Source organism: Microcaecilia unicolor, chromosome 13 (genome assembly GCF_901765095.1).
Source record: "Microcaecilia unicolor chromosome 13, aMicUni1.1, whole genome shotgun sequence".
Taxonomy (NCBI): Eukaryota; Metazoa; Chordata; class Amphibia; order Gymnophiona; family Siphonopidae; genus Microcaecilia; species Microcaecilia unicolor.
In genome coordinates, this window is record NC_044043.1 from 98,639,739 (window position 1) to 98,661,866 (window position 22,128).

General features: G+C 42.7%; 1 protein-coding gene across 7 annotated transcripts in view; it reads left to right on the forward strand.

Moving 5' to 3' along the window:
* Nucleotides 1-22,128, forward strand: part of EIF4G3 (eukaryotic translation initiation factor 4 gamma 3) — a 419,008-nt gene that overhangs the window by 54,149 nt on the left and 342,731 nt on the right. For 6 of the 7 annotated variants that reach the window (XM_030222062.1, XM_030222064.1, XM_030222063.1 and 3 more), the window contains exon 2: nt 14,878-14,956. In XM_030222062.1, the coding sequence (XP_030077922.1) occupies nt 14,878-14,956 (79 nt within the window). Of the gene's footprint in view, nt 1-7,139; nt 7,241-14,828; nt 14,957-22,128 lie in introns of those variants that run through there. The other variant, XM_030222067.1, reaches the window with a different exon arrangement.

A 22,128-nucleotide genomic window follows, 5' to 3' on the forward strand; every position in this document is an offset into this window, starting at 1 on the left:
TATCTGGATTCATCTGCTGTGACTAAAGGAAAGAAACTAATTAGGTAAGATATAATTTCTCGTTGCCTGCCCTACATGTCACATTGAATCTGATCTTTAAACAAAATGTAATATTAGGCAAATGGAATCCGAGTAAACACATAACTGTTTATACATTATTACATCATTTAAGGAACAGTCATCCAACACCCATATCACCCATGTGAAAAAGTAACTGCCCTCTAAACTTATAACTGGTTGCACCACTTTCAGCAGCAATAATTGCAACCAAATACTTCCTATAATTTGATATCAGTCTTTCACATTACTGTTGAGAAACCTTAGCACACTCTTCTTTGAAGAACTGCTTTTCAAGTCCTTTCACAACGTCTCTATTAGGTTGACTAGGCCAGTCCTAAACTTTAATTTTGTTTTTCCTTGGCCATCAAGATGTAGACTTGCTTTTGTGTTTTGGATCATTGTCTTGCTGCATAACTCAATTATGCTTCAGTTCACGGACAGAGGACCACGGTTCTTAAGTATTTTTTTGGTACAATACAGAATTCATTGTTTGTTCAATAATGGCAAGGATTCCAGGTACTGAGGCAGCAAAGTGTTCCCACAACATCATACTATCACCACTGTGGTTAACACTTGGTATGATACTCTTCTTGTGGTATGCTATATTTGCTTTACAGCAGACATAATGGGACCTGTGTTATCCTAAGAGTTCTACTTTTATCTGTCCTTAGAACATTATCCCAGAAGGCTCGGGGATCACCAGTTGTGTTTTTGCAAATGGGAAGAACATTGATGTTACTTGGATTGCAGCGGTTTCCATCTTGCTACTTTTTCATGAATCCCATTTTTGCCCAGTCTTTTTTTTTATTTTTTATTATGGTGTCATGAACACTGATCTAGAGAGGCCTGCAGTTCTTCTGGGATGTTTTGTGACTTTCCAAATGAGTTGTTGCTTCGCCCTTGGAGTAATTTTGGCAGGCCGCTGCTCCTGTGAAGATTCACCACAGTTCCATGTCTTCTCCATTTGGTGATAATGGCGCCTATTATGGTTCGGTGGCATTCCAGAGCTTTAGAAATGGCTTTTCAGACTGATATATTTTAACAACTTTTTTTTTTCTCATCTGTTCTGGAATTTCCTTTGAATGTGGCATAGCATTCTTGTAGAAACATTATGGTGACTATTTCATTGTCGTGCTAAGGTTCACTATATAGTGAGGTTTAGATTGAACAGAGCTGGTTGCAGTCGAGCATCACTGTGTTCATTCAGCTGATTTTAATTATCAATTAAATTTGATCAATTTGTTAACTAAGGGGACTGTTTTTCACATAGCTGTTGGATAACTTTGTTCTTTTTAATAAATGACATAATGTAAAAATGGTGTTGTGTTTACTTGGATTCCCTTTAGTGTTTTATATTTCATTTAAAGATCGGAACCCATTCATTCTGACATATGTGCAGTAATAGGTGGAAGGAGGGGGGCAAATCTTTTTTCACATTATTGTATCCTAGAGAGAGTAGTCCTGGAGCCTTTCACGTGATCATGCTGATGATGGTGGTAATCCATGAAGCTGGCGCAGAACTTTCTTGCAAATATATGAAGAGTGCTCTTCGATTGATTGGTTTGACAAAGATGCCCTTACTTGGAAGGGGTAAGCTTGTGAGTTAAGTCTTAGCCTCCCTACTTGAGTCTGAGTAAGAGCTCCAAAGACTTGTGCTGATTCTTCAGCAGCAGTTCTATGTTGGTTCCAAAAGCCCAGATACAGTGGAAATTCTACTTGTTTCGAAGTGGGTATACTTGGAACATTAGCCTCTATTCTGGCTTTAAACAGGGCCAACCCAGAATATTGAAATTATTTTTGCACTCGTGGTGATTCTGACAATCTTGTGAGAGGTTTAACGCTTTACTTGCATTGTTCACTGTAGAGTTGGATGAGGTTCAAGCATCAAATCTCTTGATTCCTGATATTTGTCAAGTGACTCAGCATTAGATATATCACATTTGGCATAATGTAATTCAGTGCTGCTGATAGGGAAATAAGCCATTTTCCAAGGCAGCCAAATAGTGAATCATCTGTGTCGTGGGAGTACATGGTGAATGCACACACCTCACTTGTACCCCACGTGTTGTAGCCCCTTTGTTCCCCCCCCCCCTTTTCCTTTAGTTCCTCTGTCCCTCCCTCACCTTATTGCTCCCTCTCTTAGGTCCTGGAAAGCCTGCTACCCTTCTCTCCTTACCATGGCCCCACTTTGGTTGCTGCCTTCTGTGGATAATGGTGGGGGATGTTTCTCCCTCCCCCTTTGCTATTGCGTTTTGGTGGTGGAGGTGAAGAGTGTTTCCCACAGACTCTCTCTGGTCTCTTGGGATGTTTCTCAAAGCTGTGGATATTTTCCTTTTATCTTTGGCAGTGAAAATCAGGATGGCTGATGGGAGCACAATTTCATTCCCTGGTTTAAGTCATGTGAAATTTTATAGGAGAGCTGCTGTTATAACACTAAGCCGTTAAGTATTTCCATTTTCAGGATTTTATGCATCACTTTGACATTTCTTTTAAAAGAACTAGTTTTACAGTTCATTTTCATTTTGGTGAACCCAAAAAGAAATGACAAACATAACACAACCAATATTCTACTGGAAGTGAAGCTAGAGCAGTGTAAAGAATGACAGCTGGGTGGTCTGGGAGTGCCGAGTGACTTTAATGCCATCATCCATACAGCAGCAGAGTCATGATTTGAGGGCCCGTTCCAAATTTTCTACCAGTGTCGTCCATGTCAGCATCTGTTCTGTAGCTATAATTCTAAAACGGAGCCTTCAGTAGCAGTACTGATGGCAGAGAATTTCTTGATAAACAGTAGGATATTTTTGCCTTCTGTGCTTGAATTCCTTTAGTCAGCTGCAGTCATTAAATGAAGTAGCCCAGAGCCTTAGATGTTATGGAGACTCCTGACCTTATAGAGGACACATGTTCTTGACTTAGAGAAGCGGGATTCTTCTAAGAAACGGAACATTCTGGGGAGTTTGCCACTTAATGCTGCCTGTACTGCTGCTTCCTTGGAAGGATGTTAACTGCAAGTAGCAACAACTAGCAGTTCTCCACAGGATCTTTGCAATCAGGGTTTGGAATTAATCACTTCTAATTAGACATGGTAATCATATTGGCTTTCTAACAGGAAAAGATGTTTCTGAAGATTTACATACAGTAGAGTCTCGCTTATCCAACATTCTGGATTATTCTACATACCCAGGTAACGTGTCAGTGTTGTCATGAGTACATAAGTAATGCTACACTGGGAAAAGACCAAGGGTCCATCGAGCCCAGCATCCTGTCCACGACAGTGGCCAATCCAGGCCAAGGGCATCTGGCAAGCTTCCCAAACGTGCAAACATTCTATACATGTTATTCCTGAAAGTGTGGATTTTTCCCAAGTCCATTTAGTAGCGGTTTATGGAGTTGTCCTTTAGGAAACCGTCTAACCCCTTTTTAAACTCTGCCAAGCTAACCGCCTTCACCACGTTCTCCGGCAACGATTTCTATGTGTTGGATGAAGAAAATTTTTCTCCGATTTGTTTTAAATTTACTACACTGTAGTTTCATCGCATGCCCCCTAGTCCTAGTATTTTTGGAAAGTGTGAACAGACGCTTCACATACACCTGTTCCACTCCACTCATTATTTTATACAGTGGGGGAAATAAGTATTTGATCCCTTGCTGATTTTGTAAGTTTGCCCACTGACAAAGACATGAGCAGCCCATAATTGAAGGGTAGGTTATTGGTAACAGTGAGAGATAGCACATCACAAATTAAATCCGGAAAATCACATTGTGGAAAGTATATGAATTTATTTGCATTCTGCAGAGGGAAATAAGTATTTGATCCCCCACCAACCAGTAAGAGATCTGGCCCCTACAGACCAGGTAGATGCTCCAAATCAACTCGTTACCTGCATGACAGACAGCTGTCGGCAATGGTCACCTGTATGAAAGACACCTGTCCACAGACTCAGTGAATCAGTCAGACTCTAACCTCTACAAAATGGCCAAGAGCAAGGAGCTGTCTAAGGATGTCAGGGACAAGATCATACACCTGCACAAGGCTGGAATGGGCTACAAAACCATCAGTAAGACGCTGGGCGAGAAGGAGACAACTGTTGGTGCCATAGTAAGAAAATGGAAGAAGTACAAAATGACTGTCAATCGACAAAGATCTGGGGCTCCACGCAAAATCTCACCTCGTGGGGTATCCTTGATCATGAGGAAGGTTAGAAATCAGCCTACAACTACAAGGGGGGAGCTTGTCAATGATCTCAAGGCAGCTGGGACCACTGTCACCACGAAAACCATTGGTAACACATTACGACATAACGGATTGCAATCCTGCAGTGCCCGCAAGGTCCCCCTGCTCCGGAAGGCACATGTGACGGCCCGTCTGAAGTTTGCCAGTGAACACCTGGATGATGCCGAGAGTGATTGGGAGAAGGTGCTGTGGTCAGATGAGACAAAAATTGAGCTCTTTGGCATGAACTCAACTCGCCGTGTTTGGAGGAAGAGAAATGCTGCCTATGACCCAAAGAACACCGTCCCCACTGTCAAGCATGGAGGTGGAAATGTTATGTTTTGGGGGTGTTTCTCTGCTAAGGGCACAGGACTACTTCACCGCATCAATGGGAGAATGGATGGGGCCATGTACCGTACAATTCTGAGTGACAACCTCCTTCCCTCCGCCAGGGCCTTAAAAATGGGTCGTGGCTGGGTCTTCCAGCACGACAATGACCCAAAACATACAGCCAAGGCAACAAAGGAGTGGCTCAGGAAGAAGCACATTAGGGTCATGGAGTGGCCTAGCCAGTCACCAGACCTTAATCCCATTGAAAACTTATGGAGGGAGCTGAAGCTGCGAGTTGCCAAGCGACAGCCCAGAACTCTTAATGATTTAGAGATGATCTGCAAAGAGGAGTGGACCAAAATTCCTCCTGACATGTGTGCAAACCTCATCATCAACTACAGAAGACGTCTGACCGCTGTGCTTGCCAACAAGGGTTTTGCCACCAAGTATTAGGTCTTGTTTGCCAGAGGGATTAAATACTTATTTCCCTCTGCAGAATGCAAATAAATTCATATACTTTCCACAATGTGATTTTCCGGATTTAATTTGTGATGTGCTATCTCTCACTGTTACCAATAACCTACCCTTCAATTATGGGCTGCTCATGTCTTTGTCAGTGGGCAAACTTACAAAATCAGCAAGGGATCAAATACTTATTTCCCCCACTGTATCTCTATCATGTCTCCCCTCAGCCATGTCTTCTCCAAGCCCTAGCCTCCTTAGTCTTTCTTCATAGGGAAGTCGTCCCATCCCCGCTATCACTTAGATGTGCACCAGTTTCCCTCTTTCCTGGCGCCACGTTTAGGTGAAAGGCATCAGTGCTAGGTAAGATTCTTGGGCACAGTAAGTTTATAAACTTTTGTTACTGCTGCTTCCTTTGAAACAGCTATTTGGTATGCCTCGCTTTCTTAGGGCCTAATGCACAAAGGCAGCCATAAAACACGGCTGCCTCGGTGATATTTAGCGAATCAGAAACAGCTAGCCATGCACAAAGAGAATCGCATGCAAATAAGCTGCACGGATCCCCCTTTGTGCATGCTTGCTGTTTGTGAGTCTGAGCTGTCAATTGCATCTGATGCACCCCTCACCTGCCCACGAATATTTTTTTTCTTTTAATTTCCCTGGAGGTCCAATGGCCCCCCCCCCCCCCCGCCCTGATGAATCTCTTTTTTTTCTTTTTATTTCCTTGGTGTTCCAGTAGACTCTGACCCCTCCCACCCCAGTGGCCCTCCCCGCATAATTTTTAAAATTTCCCTGGTGGTCTAGTGAAACCAGACCCTTCCCCCCCCCGGTGCATGCACATACTTCCCAAACTTGATCCCATAGGAGTCAGCTCAGTGGGTGCTTGAGCACCCCCAATATTGAGAGAATTCCTTGTATGTGCCCAGGGAGGGCTTAGCACCCTCAATAATTCTGAAAAGTTGACTCCTATGCCTGATCCCCACCCGCATCCTTCCCTGTACCTTCCCCCCTCTTCAGGCCCATCCAGAACACAATGGTGGCATCCAGGCCCTGCCCAATGCATTCTGGGATGCACTGGGCAGGGCTAAACAGCATATTAGGAGGTTTTTTTCCTCCTTGTATCGTGCTTAGCGCTGCCCATTACATCCTAGAATGCACTGGGCACGGCCTGGGTACTACCATTGTGTTCTGGGTGGGCTCGAGGTAGGAGGGAGAGCTGTTGCTTCTGCCTCCACCTTCTAAAGGTACAGGGAAGGGTGCAGGATTAATCAGGAATTCCCTAGTTACTTGTCTAATTTAAGACTGAAAGATGAAAATTTTGAGAATTACTATACAAAAAAAAAAAACAACCTGCAATTTTATCTCATCATTGAGTAGTTTCAGTAGCAATCAACATTAATAATACCAAATTCCCTCTGCATTTCATTGCAAGCAACTCAAAACAAAGACACAGACAACTTAAGCCAGAATAGTATATACTAAATTCTGGTGGTCAGCTCGGGGACTGAATTCGACTTAGACAGCAAAGTCGTAAAAGCCTTTAACTGAGAAGGGGCAACCTTCGCTGCAGACGTTAGATACTATACATATATTTAACAACCCCAAATGTTGATAACTAGTGTGTAAGTTTGCAGTGTAGCTTTTAATTATTCCGACTCCAATTTGTTTAAAACAGACATGTATGGGATGCAGATCATGTCTATTTGGCATTTTAAAAGTAATAACCTGCCTCACATATATTTTATATGCTGTCTTTACTAACGCTTATCTTCATGGATTAACTGGTCCTCACCAGTTTCAGGTTTCCAGTACTAGAAAGCAGACCTGCAAATAATGGCTTCTATTGTCAGTCAGCTTTTTAAGAGAAACGGCAGCAAAGTTAGCATGGCTTAATGACTGCTGGAGTAACAGGCAGTGAGTTAACACATTTTAAAACTGCTGAACCAACATTTTTATCATTAACTGAGCCGTGTAATCATTAGCTTTGTTCAGATTTAGAATTCAGCCTTAAGAAGATAAAACTGGTTTTTGAGAAGACTTTTCCCCTACCCATCCCCTGTTAACTTACTTCAGCTCGGCAGAGATGGCCTAGCAGGCAAAGAGGAAATTGCTGGACTCACTGTGGGAGGCTGCAGCTGTCCTCATGCACACCAGTATTACTGTAGGTGCATGTGGGTAAGACTAGTATTCACTAGAATATTCCCTTTCTGGTGCGTACACATCATAGAACTCTGGATTCTGGAAGATTCACTGAAGACTCGCTGAGACCTACTAATGCATGCATGTGGTGGCAACCTTAGCAACAGTCTGGCTTGTTGGGATAGTCCGGTGAACTTATTGAGGGGGGGATCCCTCTGGATCCTCCTCAGTGGGTGCTGGTCACCACTGATGCAAGTCTCCTCTGCTGGGGAATTCGCTGACTAGGGCGAGTAATGCTGGGCTCTGCTGGAGTTTCAGCCACTCGTGGTGGCATACATCAACAGGCAGGGCAAAACCTTGAGTCAGATGGTGGTCTTGGAGGCGGTGAGCCTCTGCCACTGGGCGGAAGCGCATCTGCGGGGTCTTTTAGCGGTCCATATTGTGGGCATGGGCAATGTGCAAATGGACTTTCTCAGTTGTTACTACTACTACTACTTATTTCTATAGCGCTACTAGACGTACGTAGTGCTGTACACTTGAACATGAAGAGATAGTCCCTGCTCAACAGAGCTTACAATCTAATTAGGATAGACAAACAAGACAAACAAGAGATAAGGGTATATTAAAGTGAGGATGAAAAAATAAGGGTTCTTAACAAGTGAATAAGGGTTAGGCGTTAAAAGCAGCATCAAAAAGGTGGGCTTTTAGCTTAGATTTGAAGATGGCCAGAGATGGAGCTTGACGTACCTGCTCAGGAAGTTTATTCCAGGCATATGGTGCAGCAAGATAAAAGGAACGGAGTCTGGAGTTAGCAGTGGAGGAGAAGGGTGCAGATAAGAGAGATTTACCCAGTGAACGGCGTTCCCGGGGAGGAATGTAGGGAGAGATGAGAGTGGAGAGGTACTGAGGAGCTGCAGAGTGAATGCACTTATAGGTCAATAAGAGGAGTTTGAACTGTATGTGGAAACAGATAGGAAGCCAGTGAAGTGACTTGAGGAGAGGGCTAATATGAGCATAACGACACGCGGAATATTAGTCGTGCAGCAGAATTTTGAACAGATTGAAGAGAGAGGTGGCTAAGTGGGAGACCTGTGAGAAGCAAGTTGCAATCGTCTAAGCGAGGGGTGATAAGAGTATGGATGAGGGTTCTGGTAGTGTGCTCAGAAAGGAAAGGGCAAATTTTGGTGATATTACAGAGAAAGAAACGACGACAGGTTTTAGCAGTCTGCTGAATATGTGCAGAGAGGGAGGAGTCGAAGATGACCCCAAGGTTACGAGCTGATGAGACAGGAAGGATATGAGTGTTATCCACAGAAATAGAGAATGGGGGAAGAGGAGAAGTTGGTTTAGGGGGAAAGATAAGAAGCTCAGTCTTGGTCATGTTTAGTTTTATCCAGGCAGCAATGTCAGACAGGCAGGCTGATACTTTGGCCTGGATTTCGGCTGAGATTTCTGATGTGGAGAGGTAGATCTGGGAGTCATCAGCGTAAAGATGATACTGAAAACCATGGGATGAGATCAGAGTACCAAGGGAAGAAGTATAGATGGAGAAAAGAAGAGGTCCCAGGACACATCCCTGAGGTACACCAACTGACAGTGGGATAGAAGTAGAGGAGGATCCACTAGAGTATACACTAAAGGTACGCTGGGAGAGATAAGAAGAAAACCAGGAAAGAACAGAGCCCTGAAATCCAAATGAGGACAGGATATCAAGGAGTAGGCTGTGATCACAGTGTCAAAAGCAGCAGATAGATCGAGAAGGATGAGTATAGAATAGAGACCTTTGGATCTGGCCAGGAACAGATCATTGGAGACTTTAGCAAGCGCTGTTTCAGTTGAATGAAGAGGGTGAAAGCCAGATTGAAGTGGATCAAGAATAGCTTGAGATGAAAATAAGTCAAGGCAATGGCGGTGAACAGCACGTTCAAGTATCTTGGATAGGAAAGGGAGGAGGGAGATGGGGCGATAGTTGGAAGGACAGGTAGGGTCCAATGAAGGTTTTTTTAAGGAGTGGTGTGACTACGGCATGTTTGAAGGCATCAGGAACAGTCACAGTGGAAAGTGAAAGATTGAGGATCTGACAGATAAAAGGGATGACAGTAGAAGAGATAGTGTTAAGTAGATGGGTGGGAATAGGATCAGAGGAACAGGTAGTTAGTTTCGAGGAGGAAAGAAGATGTGTAGTTTCCTCGTCAGTGATTTCAGAAAAGGAAGAAAAGGCGGCAGGGGTTGGAGGGTTGAGAGAATGGACTAAGGTAAGGAGAGGTGGAGGTGACCTGGTTGAGAATTCAAGTTTAATCTTGTGATCCTTATCATGAAAGTACTCAGAGTCTGGGGAGACAGTGAAGGTGGAGCGCTTCTTCAGTCGATGGCGGGACCTGGCTTCTCGGGGATAGATAACATAGTAACAGTAAGTGACAGCAGATAAAGACCTGAACTGTCCATCCAGTCTGTCCCAGCAGTCACACTCATTTATCAATTCATGATTAAATCAACAATAAATGTGATGATATATACTTTATCACAAGTTTATCTTTGGTGTTTCTGGGACATAGATAGTAGAAGTCTGCCTGACTCAGCCTTTCAAGTTTATTTAAGAGCCTCTTATGAGGAATCATGTCAAAGGCTTTGCTGAACATAAGAGTAGCAATACTGGGTCAGACCAATGGTCCATCTAGCCCTGTATCCTGTTTTCCAAACAGTGACCAAGCCAGGCCACAAGTACTTGGTAGAAACCCAAATCGTGGCAACACTCCATACTGGAAATCCCGGGGCAAGCAGTTGCATGTCTGTCTCAATAGTAGACTATATACTTTTCCTCCAGGATCTTGTCCAAACCTTTTTAAACCCAGATATGCTAACTTCTGTTACCACATCCTCTGGCGAAGAGTTCCAGAGCTTAACTATTTGTTGAGTGAAAAAATATTACCTCCTATTTGTTTTAAAAGTATTTCCATGTAACTTCCTCGAGTGTCCCCTAGTCTTTGTACTTTTGGAACGAGTAAAAAATCGATTTACTTCTACTCGTTCTGCACCACTCAGGATTTTGTAGACCTCAATCATATCTTCCCTCATCCGTCTCTTTTCCAAGCTGTAATCCAAGCAGATTTTATCTAGTTCATGTCCCCAATCCATTCTCTGGTCGCTCAGTCAAAGAATTCAATCAAATTTGTTTGGTACAATTTACCTTTAATAAAACCATGTTGTCTCGGATCTTGTAACTCATTGGCATCCAGGAGAATTTACTATCCTTTCAGCGTGCTTTGATCCCGGCAACCAGGGTTCAATTCCCACTGCAGCTCCTTGTGACCTTGGGCAAGTCACGTAACCCTCCATTGCCCCAGGTACAAAAGATTGTGACCCCCCCCTAGGGACAGAGAAAGTACCTGTATATAATGTGTACAGCGCTTCATATATCTAGTAGCACTATAGAAATGATTAGTAGTAGTAGTAGTAGGCTTCCTGGCCTATAGTTTCCCACTTCTTCTCTGTTGCCATTTTTGTGAAGAGGGACTGCATCTGCTCTTCTCCAATCCCATGGAACCTCTCCCATCTCCAGGATTTATTAAAGAAATGTTTAAGAGGACCCGCCAGAACCTCTCTGAGGTCCCACAATATCCTGGGATGAATCCCGTCTAGTCCCACTGCTTTATCCACCTTCAATTTTTCAAATTGTTCATAAACACGTTCTTTTGTGAATGGTGCGATCTACTCCATTCTCATATGTACCTTTACCAACCGATCGTGGTCCTTCTCCAAGATTTTCTTCCGTGAACACAGAAAAGAAGTATTTGTTTAGAATGTTTGCTTTTTCTTTATCGCTCTCCGTGTAGCTGACCACAGCATCTTTCAGTCTCATAGTTCCATTTTTAGCCTTCTTCCTTTCACTAATATACCTGAAACAATTCTTGTCTCCCTTATATTTCCAGCCATCTGCTCTTCTGCCTCAGCTTTTGCCAGACATATCTCCCTCTTGACATTTTTCAGTTTCTTCTGGTATTCTTCTCTGTTTTCCTTTTTTTTAAATATTTTATTTATAATTTTCATCCAAATTTAACAACTCACAAGAGAAGAATACAATATGAGAAAATTTACAATATCTCTAATATCTATTACAATTGAAATGTTTACACTCTACTTTCGACCAGAAATATAAAGTAATAGGATCCAAGAAGAAAACAGGAAAAAAAAAAAGGGACAAAGTTTTTACAGTGGGGTTGTTGTTACCAAGTAAACCTTCCCTAAGCATATCATACAGTTTGGTCTGGTAATCCTACTACTACATTCACATCCTCTTTTGAAACTAGAAACTCCTCGAACTGTTTAGGATCAAAAAACTGAAATGATTTGGCTTGATATAATACTCTGCATATACAAGGAAATTTTAACATATAATTTGCTCCAAGTGCCAGAGTCCTCTGACGTAGTGCTAAAAAAGCACTACGTCTTTTTTGGGTCTCTCTAGCCATATCAGGGACTTTTCTTATTTTAGATCCAAAAAAAGTAGATTCTAAATGTCTAAATGAAAGTCTTAAGACTGCGTCGCGGTCCATTTCTAAAGCAAAAACAACCAAAGCAGTCAACCTCTGAGAAATTACTTCCAAAGATGATTCAAGAAATGATGTCAAGTTCATCGCTTCTCCTCTGTTCGGTTGGAGAGTCTCTGAATTTGATTTATTTTGTAGATATTGTACCCGAACAATAGGAGGTAAGGAATCACTTGGCATTCCTAATACCTCAGTCAGATATTTTTTCACCATATCAATCGGGGAAATTAAGGGAGATCTTGGAAAGTTCGTGAATCTCAAATTAAGTTTTCTTGATTTATTTTCAAGATATTCTAAACGTCGTAACATATAATTTTTATCCCTAATTGAGGTTTGACTGATAACTTCCAATATACCCGAAACAATTCTTGGCTTCCTTCCTTATATTTCCAGCCATCTGCTCTTCTGCCTCTGCTTTTGCCAGACATATCTCCCTCTTGACTTTTTTCAGTTTCTTCTGGTATTCTTTGTTTTCCTGTATTTCATGAATGCCACCTCTTTTGCCTTTATTATCTCATCTCAGCCACTTGTTTGGAGAACCATATTTTTTTGCTTTTATTTACTCTCCTTATGTAACTCCTTTTAGCTTGGACCACTGTCTTTTCACTTCTTGTATGTCTTCCCATCCCATCAGCTCTTTCTTCAGTTACACCCCTATTTTATTAAAGTCAGCATATTTGAAATCCAGGATTGAGTTTTGAGTGGCTGCCCTCCACTCTGTTATATCAAACCAAACCATTTGATGATCACTACTGCCCAGGTGAGCACCTGCTCTGACACTAGACACACTTTCCCAATTTGTGAGCACTGCTAGATCCAGTGTCGCTCCATGGGATCCATCACCATTTGTCTGAGCAAAGCACTTTGAAAGGCATCCGCTGTTTCCCTACTTCTTTCTGAGTCCACAAATGGAACTTTCCATTCCACATCCGGCAAGTTGAAATCTCCCAGTAACAGCACTTCCCCTTTCTTTCCAAACTTTTGGACCTCTGCAACCAGATCTGCTGGTCCGATTGTGTGGGAGGTCTGTAGACAACGCTCATGTGGATAGAGGTTCTGTCAGACCCCCTGCATTTCAGCCGCTTTGATATTATTTCTCATGTATAGAGCTAGTCCTCCACCTTTTTGACCATCTGTATTCTTCCTAAATAGATTATAGCCCGGTATGTTTGCGTCCCGTTCATAGGTGTCATTGACCCATGTGTCTGTGACAGCAACAACGTCTAAATCTGCCTCTACCATCAGGGCTTGCAGATCATGATCTTTATTGCTTAGTCTTCCAATTTTTTAAAATCCCTGCATATATAGGTTTGTTTTATTTGTTTTTTTTTACACATTCCCTTTTTGTCTTGCATAAAATTTCAAAGTTCTTAAGCTGTACACCAGAGCTCAGCTCTTTGTTTCTTCTCCTCCTGTTTGTCGCATTCAACATTAGTTCCAAAGGCTCAAACCATCTCTTCCCCCCCCCCCCCCCCCCCCCAGTCATTCATAATTTTTCCCCTCATCCAGGATAAAATGTGTGTTAGCTGTGTTAGTCCACTTTTAAAGGGGATTATATTGTTGTTTGTGGGTTTGGAACTGGCACATTTACTGCTGTGCAGCACCTTTTTACTTAAGATTTGTTAGCCCTTCTTAATGTAAAATGCCACATTTCCTGTGGCTTCTCTTGCACTAAAAATGAAAGTAAATTGCAAATGCAAACCAGTATGTGCTGGCTGCCCTGCTTCACTTTCTGTGCCTTGAGCCAGTATGAGGCAAAGCTGGTCTCCTCTTCCACTGGAGAAGACAGGAGTAATACTTGCTATGGCATTTAGGAAGAAAAGGCAGTCTCAGGTTTCCTTCTCATGTGATTACTGCAGCCCCGATTGAAAAAGTTTTATTTTTTCCTATCGATCAGTAATTTACCTTTTCTATTAGCTGGAAGTAGTGAAGGCAGCCTTAGAGAGAGTTACTTCATGTTAGCACTACCAAATCTTATCTCCTGCCCTCTTATCTTCATGTTAAATGTGATCCAAGAATGCAGTGGATCGTGATTCTCTGGGCAATTTTGCTTTAAATCTGACTCGGAACACATGGGTATTACGAAAGCAAGAGGGGGATTTTTCTATGCAGGCTGTGTATGCAGGTGTGATGTTTATTCCAAATGACTTTCCTTTTAAAGGGTCCCACCTTCAAGAGCGACAGGAAGAGCTTTTGTATTTCAGTTATAATAGTTGTATGCAGGCTTAATTTTAGGCTGTTTTGTCAAAATGCTACTAACATTGTGTGAACACCAGCTAAGGAGACCAATCTGATGAAAGCTGTTGTGTACTGCTAGTTACAAATACTAATAGCCAGTGAAAATTTGGCAGACAAGTGGAAGGTGATTCTGTGTGTCTGGTGCTTGCTCTTTAAAACTGCTGCTTGTTTTCAACCGTGCTCCGAATGTGTGTGAAATGGTAATTTATTGGGATTTATTCACTGCCTTTGTGGAGAGATTCACCCAAAGCGATATATTGCAAAAAAGATGATTTAATTTTGAGAAAGTTTTAAATAAAACACTTTCTATGTATGGGTTTATTATGTTTACTGAACTATTGTTCCAACAATACATCAATATAATACATTTGAACTTAAGCTATCATATATGAATTGAGAGAGGTGGTTGTCTTTCCGTGCTCTTTCCCCACCTCTCATTAAGGGAAACTTTCTGCCTTAAAATGGGGGGGGGGGGGGGGGGGGGGTGAACCCTAGCAAAACAAAGAGTATTGTTAACAAAACACATTCTCTTTTGTTCTCTTTCAGCTTTATCAGTAGTTAGGTGTACCTCATTAAGTTCAGTTTTTTGTTGTTGTTGTTTTTTTTTTTTAATGTGTTCTCGTGCCAAGATATTTTTGTTTGATCAGTTATCCTTAACTGATTTTCTTGTCCTGCTGTTGATTCTTGTTGGCTATGCCAAAGCAGTAGGCAGCAGGCTTGGTGCGCATTGGTTGGGCAGGGTTAGGGATGAATGGATATTTTTCTCTCTATATATTGAGTGGTTCATATTATTTTGAAATGGAAATCTAATTTGTTTGTGCCCTGCCCCTTCTGTATAGGGCACCACTCTCCTGCCCGCTCTATTTTCCTTAACGCACTGCCTCTTAGGATTCAGCGAGGACCTGTACAGCAGAGTTTGGATGATAGGATCTTCACTCCATCAGCAGTCTCTGCCGTCTACAGCACTGTAAGTATTTCTTGGACTTTACTTTCAAAGCTTAACCTTTGCTGTTTGTCTTAATGCTTGTGTTTAGAAGGACAAATGTTTATGTGTTACCCACTACAGTCTCTTAACTTGGTGTGATAATTTGTTTAGATGCCTATATTTCCAGAGTTGTACATTTCTCTTTGGATCATCATAAACTTTGAATTATAACACTGCTGATATGGACTTAGTGTTTGTAATGGGAGGAATGAGTTGGAGTCTAGACCAGTGTTCTTTCTCTGCATAGTCTAAGAGGCGCATCTAACGGATAAGAACACCAGAATAGCCGATGGTTCATCTAGCCCGGTATTTTCCAACTGTGGCCAATGCAGGTCACAAGTACCTGGTAGAATCCCTAAAAATTGAATGATTACATTCTACTAACTCTGTGTATAAGTACTGTGTTTCACCATATCTACTTTAATAGCAGTTTATGGACTTTTCCTCCAGGAACTTGTCCAAATCTTTTCTAATCCAGATACGCTAACTGCTTGCATCACATCATCTGACAAGTGAGTTCCAGAGCTTAACTATTCAGTGAATCAAACAATATTTTCTCTGATTTGTTTTGTTTGAAATCTATTTTATTAAGTGTTGAAATATACCATTACAGAAAGCCAGTTGAAATAAAACATTTATTTATTTATTTGCTACATCTGTGCTCCACATTTTCCCACCTATTTGCAGGCTTAATGTGGCTTACATTACTTTTAGTTTCTTACCCCTAAAAAAAGAAAAAAAAACAAAACGGGATAAGAGACTGTATAAGATGTGATGATACTTTTTCAGAAGAAGAAGTGGGAGCATGTGGAATGTATAGAGCTACCTGGGAAATTCCACCATTCGAAACAATTGAATTCTGCCGTGAGGTTCCAGGGGCAACGGCTGCCAGCTAGCTAATATAGAGATGTTGAATCCAACAAATGGGAAATATTAAGGTGATAAAGTTCAGAAGGTTTCATATATAAACGAATGCCCAAATAATGAAAAGAATGCCGAGACCAGTGCAAAGGAAAAGGGCCCACCCGGTCCTGCTTTACTCTCTCCAAAGAAGCTAGAGCCAGAGATGTCTGGAGATTGAGTTGAAACCCTGAGAAGTCTCCATATTCCTGAAAAACTGCCATTAAAGTTTCCAAGGAATGTTGGAGATCTGTCACATGAACTAAAATGTCATCTGTAAATGCTGAGATCTTAAACACGGAGGAACTGAAAGGTATCCCCTTGATCTCCGGATTTGCTAGAATATCATTAATCCAAGGGGTCAAGAACCATGACAAAGAGCAACGGTGAGAAAGGGCAGCCTTGCCATGTACCATGCCTAACTGGAAAAAGACCAAGAATAAAGACCATTAACCCATTACTGCTTCCGGAGTTGAATACAAAACTCTTAACGCGTCTAGAAAAGCCCCTGTGATTCTATACGTTTGAAGAGTTTGGAAAAGAAAGCCTTGAAGCTGACTAAAAGGGAGGGAAGTTTACACGATTGGACTACCTCCAGAGAGGCCAAAATAAGGTGAATATTAGAACATAAGAATGTAAGAGTAGCCAGACTGGGTCAGACCAATGGTCCATCTAGCCCAGTATCCTCTTTTCCAACTAGTGGCCAAGCCAGGTCACAAGTACTTGGCAGAAACCCAAATCGTGGCAACATTCCATGTAAAACCCCAAAGAATAGCAAGATTCTGGAATCCTTAAAGAGTGACAAGATTCCATTCAGAATCTCAGTGTAGCAAAATTTCATACTATCAATCCCAGGGCAATCAGTGGCTTCCCCATGTTTGTCTCAATAGCAGACTATGGACTTTTCCTCCAGAAATTTGTCCAAAACATTTTTAAAACCAGATACACTAACCTTTGTTACCAAATCCTCCGGCAGAGAGTTCCAGTGCTTAACTATTCGTTGAATGAAAAAATATTTCCTCCTATTTGTTTTAAAAGTATTTCCATGTAACTTCCTCGAGTGTCCACTAGTCTTTGTACTTTTGGAATGAGTAAACAATCAATTTACTTCTACTCATTCTACACCACTCAGGATTTTGTAAACCTTAATCATATCTCCCCTCGTCCGTCTCTTTTCCAAGCTGAAGAGCCCCTAACCTCTTGAGCCTTTCCTCATACGAGAGTAGTTCTGTCACCTTTATCAATTTGGTCTCTGTTCTTTGAACCTTTTCTAATTCCGCTATATCTTTTTTTGAGATGTGGTGACCAGAACTGAACACAATACTCAGGGTGCAGACATACCATGGAGCAATACAAAGGCATTATTTTTGGTCTTATTCACGATACCTTTCCTAATAATTCCTAGCATCTTGTTTGCTTTTTTGGCCACCGCCACACACTGAGCAGAAGATTTCAGCACAGAGGATCTCTGAGGGAGAGGAAGGGATTGGAGAGCCCAGTACTTGATGTGGATGGCAGACTGGATGGGCCAGAGGCTGTTTACCTGCCATCATTTTCTAAGCTTCTATCAGGTTAATATTGTTAATGGCTGTTCTCTCCCTGACAAACCCCACCTGTGCCCCTTCTATCAAGTCTGTTAACAACTTGGCCAAACGGTTTGCCAAAATCTTGACGAACAATTAAATTAAGGAGCGAGATTGGCCTATATGAATTAGGTGAGCATGGGGTCTTTCCCTGGTTTTAAAAGGACAATCATTTGTGCCGTTCGGAGAGAGTCCGGAAGAATGTTATGTGTGATCATATAGGAGTAATAGGATAGCAATGTAGCTGTAATATGATCGAGAAGAATCTCATAAAATTCAGCCCTTAGACCCAGTGAAGTAAGCCATTTCATTTGCATAACAAACAGCTAGAGGAGGAGGGGTGATTAGTGTATATCCAGGTGGTAAGTGACAGAGCTTCACTTACCTTGAACCTGTGGGATTCTTAGAGCTGGTTTGGTTTAAAAGCAGTCTGCCTGCGTTCTGAAACTTTTCTTACTAAACTGTTTGAGGGACTGAGGCTGTTAGAGCCCTAAAACTTTTCTTCTATAACTGTTTGAGTATATATCTTATGTAACACAAACTTTAAGAGAAAAAACAACAACACACTGTTCTTTCTTTTGCTGTGGGTCTATCCTATTCCTTAATCTAAAAATTGCTAGTTTTACAATTTTGGGCTAGAAGGTTTTTCTTTAAATTGTATTGAATTGCTGTGCTTTTCTCATTTGCATCCGGCCCAGGCGCCTTGCCCAGTGCACTTTCCTGAAGGGCCAATATCAATTCACCATTCGTGAAAGAAGCACTAAGTATTTCCACCTGTGTAGGCGAGACATTAGGAAGCCGAATATTTTCAAGGTACAGAGATCCATCTAATGTATCCCTGTCTGGAGTTGTATGTAAATGTGCATAGAGAGCTGTAATTTCCGCATCAGAAGAAACCTTTCGACTTTTTCCCCTCCAATTGTAAGACCCTCCCAGAGCCACCCTGCATTTTCAATATATGAGCCAATAGTTTGCCACTTTTTCCACCGTGTAGATGAAGCTTATATTTATAGTACATTAAATATTTGACCGTATGTGGATGTCTTAAAGTGTTAAGAGCTGCCTGAGAAGCTTAAAGGGCTACACGAGTGGCTGAGGACTTCTGGGAGCCAAACGTAATCCTATCCTTAATCACCTGTCTTTCCAAACGCAAAATTTCTCTATCCCTCATTTTATGTGCTACGTAAGTAATGATCTCCCCCCTAACCACTGCCTTGGCTGTATCCCAAAAAAGAAAGGTTGTTACATGTGGGCCGCATTATGGGTGGCATACTCCTTCCATTTATTTCTTAAAAAGGAGTGAAAGTTGTAGTATTAATAAAGATGAACAGGGAATTACCAGCGATGAGAGCCGGGGTCTCTGGGTGTAAACTCCATAGAGATCCACACCATCGCATGGTCAGAGATACCATATGGTCCTATTTCTGAGGACTGCAAATATGAGAAAAAGGATTGAGAAACTAGAGCATAATTGAAATGTACTTGGGTTGAATGAGCTCTTGAGAGGTTAGTGTAATCCTGGTCATTCGTATGGAATAATCTCCAAGAATCCACCAAACCTAAAGTGTTGCAGAGTAGGGGTACACCTTTAGAGGGACAAATACGTAAATCTCCCGATGGGTGAGAACGATCCATGGTAGGGTCGTAGACCGTGTTAAAATTACCTCCTACAACAATATATTTAAGTAATTTAGCAAAAAAATATTTTGTCATAGTTGTTAGGGGCGTATACGTTTCATAAAACTAAGGGTTGTTAACTGAGACATGAGCCAAGACAAATCTACCCTCTCTCTGGGCCCTGTATATCCGAGTGAATTTGTATATCTAACGAATTACGGAATAAAAATAAAACCCCCGCCTTTCTATGACAAGCAGGTGATTCCATTAAGGAGCCCACCCACCATTTGTGGAATTTGAGGTGTTCCTCTGAGGAAAGATGGGTTTCCTGGAGCAAAGCTATATCAATTTGGTGGCGATGTAAAAACTGCAAATTCTTTTGACATTTTATAGGGTATGTAACCCTTCCTACGTTCCACGTAGAAAGTCTAATAGGACTCATCCCACATAGCCTGTGGTATAAAGGTATCAATATCCAAACTGTAATAATGTAATATAAAGAGGAAGTGGTCTCCCAGCCCAGGACCATCCACCCCCAAATCCAACCAGTAGTTGACATAGTTGCGTACCAAACACACAACAGCCTCACATGCACAAAAAGAATGGAGAGAGAATTTTTTTTGAAATCACATATTTGCTTAATCTTCCTTTTGAATCCTAATCCTCCCCTCTCCCAACCTTTCCCCATAACATCATGTACTACTACTACTACTACTTAACATTTCTAGAGCGCTACTAGGGTTACGCAGCGCTGTACAATTTAACAAAGAGAGACAGTCCCTGCTCAAAGAGCTTACAATCTAATAGACAAGTGAACGGTCGGTCCGATAGGGGCAGTCAAATTGGGGCAGTCTGGACTCACTGAACGGTAAGGGTTAGGTGCCGAACGCAGCATTGAAGAGGTGGGCTTTAAGCAAAGACTTGAAGACGGGCAGGGAGGGGGCTTGGCGTAAGGGTTCAGGAAGGTTGTTCCAAGCATAGGGTGAGGCGAGGCAGAATGAGCGGAGCCTGGAGTTGGCGGTGGTGGAGAAGGGTACTGAGAGGAGGGATTTATCCTGTGAACGGAGGTTACGGGCGGGAACGTAAGGGGAGATGAGGGTAGAGAGGTAGTGAGGGGCAGCAGACTGAGTGCATTTGTAGGTAAGAAGGAGAAGCTTGAATTGAATGCGGTATCTGATCGGAAGCCAGTGAAGTGACCTGAGGAGAGGGGTGATATGAGTATATCGGTTCTGGCGGAATATGAGACGTGCAGCAGAGTTCTGAACAGACTGAAGGGGGGATAGATGGCTAAGTGGGAGGCCGGTGAGGAGTAAGTTGCAGTAGAACAGGCGAGAGGTAATGAGAGCGTGGACGAGAGTTCGGGTGGTGTGTTCAGAGAGGAAAGGGCGAATTTTGCTGATGTTAAAGAGGAAGAAGCGACAGGTACTGTCATAGGTGTACCTTTTTTTTTTTGAGAGGACCCTCCCCACTCCAGTATAGTAAATCCCTTTGAGCGAAAGTTCCTCCAGCAACCATTCAAAACTCAAAATTAACCTCCCAGCCTCCTGCCCTCCCTGAGAGCGATGCAGACAAAGTTAGACCATCAGAACAAATAAAATCAGAAGGGTAGCAAGTCTCGCAAATAGGCAAGGGTCTTCATAGAAAGATTCAGTAAATTAAAACTTCTTTTTAGCCAAGTCTGTCTCCAAAACCACAAGTAGGAGTTTCAAAGAAGAGTATCCTATTGTGAAAGTATCTCAAACGTGCATCCCAATTTTGATCAAAAGTTTCCTTAAAGATGTAAACTAGAAACAGTCAATTTAGGAGACAAGGTTAAAGTACCTATTCTGTGAGTAGCAGAACATAGAGGACTGCACTGAAATGGCACCTTTTAGGTAGTCTCCCTGAGCTCCAACACCCCCAGCGGCTAGAATTCCAGCACCAAGGTAATGAAAGAAAGACTAAAATAAATAAATTAATTCCTTCAAGATTGAGAAGAGGATGTTAGATGATCTACATATTGTGCCGCTTCAGAGGCTGAATCAAATGCTGTGGTGCCATTATGGATTATTCTGAATTTAGCGGAGAATGCCATGATAAATTCTATCTGGCGCTGCACCAGTTTTGAGCAAATAGTTGAAAAAGCCAATCCATAAATGTGAAGTTATGTTTGTTAAAAGCTTAATAAAAATAATAATAAAAAAAAAAAGAAAAAGCCGACACCATTGTTGAGCAGTCCTGGAAGCAAAGGATGCCAGTGCCCCCCCAAACCTAATTCACTGCCGCCCCCCCCCCCCCCCCCACGGGCACAACCCAAAAGTTCCAAAACAACCACCTGAGGCTTCGCTCGCCCCCCCCCCCCCCCCAGGGCTCTCAAGCGGCGTGCTCCATCCACTCCAAGTGGGCCCTCTGAGCGAGCAAGCCACAGTGACTCCATGAGCCAGCAACCCAAGAAAGAGCAAAGGCTCCCACCAAGGACCATCTCTGGAAGTCCCAGCAAACAGAGACTGCCACCCCCCCTCCCGAACGACTCCCCAAATCCTCCACCTCATCCTCCAGGCTGCGCAACGGGATGCATGCCACAGAGACAGGCACTCCAGCCCGTGAACCATACCCCCGATGCTACCAACCTGCCACCGAAGCACCCGACTGTCCCCACCTAGAGCAGTAAACTGGAGCCCCATCCGACCCAGTCTATCCACAACCCCCTGGAACTGCTCTCCCACAGACAACCCAAGCGCTGCACCGACCTACGCCACCTCCCCCGCTGCCCACACAACCAGCAGGTGGCAAGTGCCAGCGGCCATGGCTCCCCGCCCCCATCCTTCACAGGTCCGGAAGCCACCCGAGCAACAAACTCCCCTCCAAAACAGTACAGATGAGGAGAGATGGAGGCAAGGACCACCCCCGCAGCACCGCGCAGCGAGGGCACTGACAAGCACACAGAGCAGAGCGAGTCGAGAGCTCCCTCCCCCCCGACCTCCGCCCTACACCACCACCCCCAACCTGAAGTCTCTCTGATTTGTTTTAAAAGTATTACCATGTAACTTTATGGAGTGTCCCCTAATTTTTGTA